Source organism: Ruditapes philippinarum, unplaced genomic scaffold, assembly GCF_026571515.1.
Source record: "Ruditapes philippinarum isolate M1 unplaced genomic scaffold, ASM2657151v2 ctg6427_1_1_1_1, whole genome shotgun sequence".
NCBI classification, from domain to species: Eukaryota; Metazoa; Mollusca; class Bivalvia; order Venerida; family Veneridae; genus Ruditapes; species Ruditapes philippinarum.
In genome coordinates, this window is record NW_026855040.1 from 1 (window position 1) to 3,443 (window position 3,443).

A 3,443-nucleotide genomic window follows, 5' to 3' on the forward strand; every position below is an offset into this window, starting at 1 on the left:
ATTGATTACCTAGATCATGACAGAGTCCGGCGATTTCTACGCATAAGATGTCGATGTCTGTTATATTTTCGTCTGGCTGCCGCTCTTTTAGTTTTCGGACCAGTTTCCCAGCCAGGTAACATACACTGCCATAAATTAAACACAATGTATAAACAAAAAACATTAAATTAGATAGTTACATTATAACTCCTGCAGAGCAACGCTCTATGGAAGAGAGACACACATTGTGCATGTTGCCGAGAGGTGCTGCTCTAGAGACGTTAAAATGATGATGAAGTCTTACTCTGTAATGCCGTTGTAAATATAATATGGCTCACAACATCTCTACACGTTACTTCTATGAGTCCATGTTTAATCATAGATTAAAATGAATTTTGTTTTATTTAACATAACAATATTTTCACAATATTATTATAATATAGAAACACAACGGTCTTTCATAAATGATAACATTTAAAAATTTACTTACCTTTTGCGCTTTGAGAAGCAAACATTGTATACAGTAAAGATATCATTGGTTAAAGCATATGATCAATGTTTACGTCACTAAAGGAAACAAGGTCATGATGGCCTTTAAATCACTCTACATAACAACGAACAATTCATACTGATTACAATGTATTAAATCAAAATCTATGCCAATTGATTTGCAATTGAAATAATGTACATATAAAAAGCCACTGGTTGCAATGGAAAGCAACTGAAAGTCTATGACAACTATGTAAATCAGTGATATTGTAGGGAAGTTATTTATTGTTTTGTAAGTCACATGTTTTTGAAGAAAGTCAACGGTTTATATTGAAATCAGTGCTTGCAATGGAAAATCATTAATTTAGTTGCTATGTAAATCGCATAATGTTTAAGACAGTCAGTGGTTCCAATGGAAGTGATGGGCATTTATTCAATAGCATGCCAAATAAAAAAAGCTCTAGCCTTTGTGGGTTCATAGTTAAAGATCTTTTAAAGTTTGTACTATAAAAGGAAGGGTCGGACCAATTTTGACACCATGATCATAATTTGAATAATCTTAGTAGCGGTTAACTAATAAACAATGTGTCATGACAAATAGTTCAGCTGTAGCCTATGTTGTTTCAGATAAGAGGATTCTTTTAAGTTTTTATTAAATACATACACGGACAAAAACATGATCACTCGGCTAATTTTGACCCCATGGCCATCGCTATCAAACCACAAGTCAATGTTTCTTGCCAAATGTATTTGCACTTGTTAACGACGAACACTACTGCCATCACAAAAGCTCACCTCTGAGCACTTTGTGCTCAGGTGAACTAAAATATACAAACAATTTTATATTTTACCCTATAGAATGCTCAAATCGGTTGTGACAGGCAGTTGGGTACACATAATAGCAGGTCCCTATTTGTTTGATGTGTCGGAGACGATGAAATTGCGGTGTATTAATTATACGAACACACACCGGATGTAACTCTATTTTTCCATGAATGAGATCCTGGAAAACCTAATAAAATAAATGTATCACTTTAAGAAGAACAATTAATTTAAACTACAAGGTAATTGATATATATTGACATAGCAGAGTTGAATGTGAAATGCATCAGAGGAGCTCCACTTAAATTAGTTCCCAAAACATAAAGTCATAACATTTGAAACTAAGACTTAGTTAGACATGAAAGAATATATAACAATATACTAAAAAAATATACTTGTAATTTAATTGAAAATGATTTGTCTTTGTCCAATCTAAATAAAAAGGCGTTTCAACGCTTTTCATTTTTTGTGCATTTTACACAAAATGATTTTTTCTTGACAGACAGAGTAGGCATTTGCACACATTTGATTGGTCCAGACTTGTAATAAATAGAATACTGATCTAAAAAAAATTCCAGCCCCACCACGTCAATAAACAAACCTACAGTGAAGTATCTTTATCTAAGCTGTCAATAATCCACTACAGTGTAAAATTATCCAAGATCATAATATGAAATGTTGTAAGATTAGATAACGACCCTTCTGTAAATCGATCATATATTGTATATAATACCTGATTAACTTAAAATTCATGATAGTTTTTTACTTGTAAGAGTGCTGAAAGGTATTTTATTTCATGTGAAGTCAGGATAAAAAATAAACAACAGTTACTGATAAGCTGTCAAGAGATAAGTTTGTACATTTATCTATGTTCACGTCAATATTCATAATAGATATAAATTGTGAGACTTTTTTCTGTTCCAAGAATTTACCTATCTTAATTTTGCATAGCTTTTATCTATTTTTTGATAAATATACTTTTGGTTTTAGATAAATCATCGTTAATTTTATTATAATTATATTTTTCACCTGACAACAGTATATGAATAAAAAAATCGTAAACGTTTAATGAAATTTTACATCTTATTCGGAATAAAAGGAGAACAAACGGCATATAACATGTAAATGAAAACGAGTAACAACAGACCGGGTTTTAAACCTACCTTTCCGAGGTTGCATTATCTTCTATGTCATAAAACTGGAAAAGTTATTAATCAAATTCAAATAAAGTGCCGTCAATGTTTAATAGGACTTAATTGCATTACCACTTGTATGTTACTGTACTTTCAATCATTTAGACGGTCTGCTTGTTATTTCTTGCAAATCTCAGATGAAACCCTGTCTACTGAATCTAGAAAAGGGGAGATCCTTCAGATGCAAGGAAATAAACAAGATTATCTGACAATTGCAGACTCGGTTTAAGGAGTCTGTTCATGAGGTAAATGGTAAAGTGCAGCATCCCTCACGTCCCCTACTACCGGCAAGTAGTATTCAGAAATGTTCAGAATAAAAATAACAATACAGAAGTAATCTATCCAAAAACAAACATTTTTGTCCAATTATATAACAAAGAATTTAAATATCTGCACTTACTTTCCTGTTTGTATATAACTTATTTGCCTGTTCTTGCAAACCATGTCTATTTTCTGTTGTTGTCGGTGAGTTTTGTGACGAAGAAGCCATGTATTCTTGCTGGTTTCAGTTTCAATAGCAAATAAATCTAAAAAATAAAGATGAATTTAATAAAATTTTAGCTTTACAGTTAAGAAAGTTTCTTCGGGGTTATTTAGGTTAAATGTCTTGTAAGACAACAGTTTTTGTTTGTTTGTTTGTTTGTTGTTTTTTCTTTATTTTGTTAAATGCAAAAAAGGCCTTTCCATTTTCATATTTTCATTACATCGTTGAAGTAAAGTTAATCGCATAATTGCGGTAACTGCATTTTTATTTTTGTGTTTAAAGATGTTTAACCAAATTGGGTGGATATTTTTGAAAAGAATCATAGAAATATAGTTACGCTGGTTAGTGAAATTCTTAAACAGAATATATAGCAGTTTTAACATTACAGTAGCCTTTAAACTTACTTCTATTGTCATTAACATCTCTACAACTTAATTTACATATTCTGTTTGCTGGTGAATATAAGATCACTGAAA

General features: G+C 31.3%; 1 protein-coding gene across 1 annotated transcript; it reads right to left on the reverse strand.

The window, feature by feature from the left end:
- Positions 1–9: 9 nt before the first annotated feature.
- Positions 10–3,004, reverse strand: LOC132741931 (deoxynucleoside triphosphate triphosphohydrolase SAMHD1-like; the record flags this gene model as incomplete). Its single annotated transcript, XM_060730200.1, has 3 exons — positions 2,884–3,004; positions 1,320–1,480; positions 10–125 (listed from the first exon to the last, which is right to left on the reverse strand). Coding segments are annotated over exons 1-3 (367 nt in total), but the record flags the coding sequence as incomplete, so codon positions are not given.
- Positions 3,005–3,443: the final 439 nt, after the last annotated feature.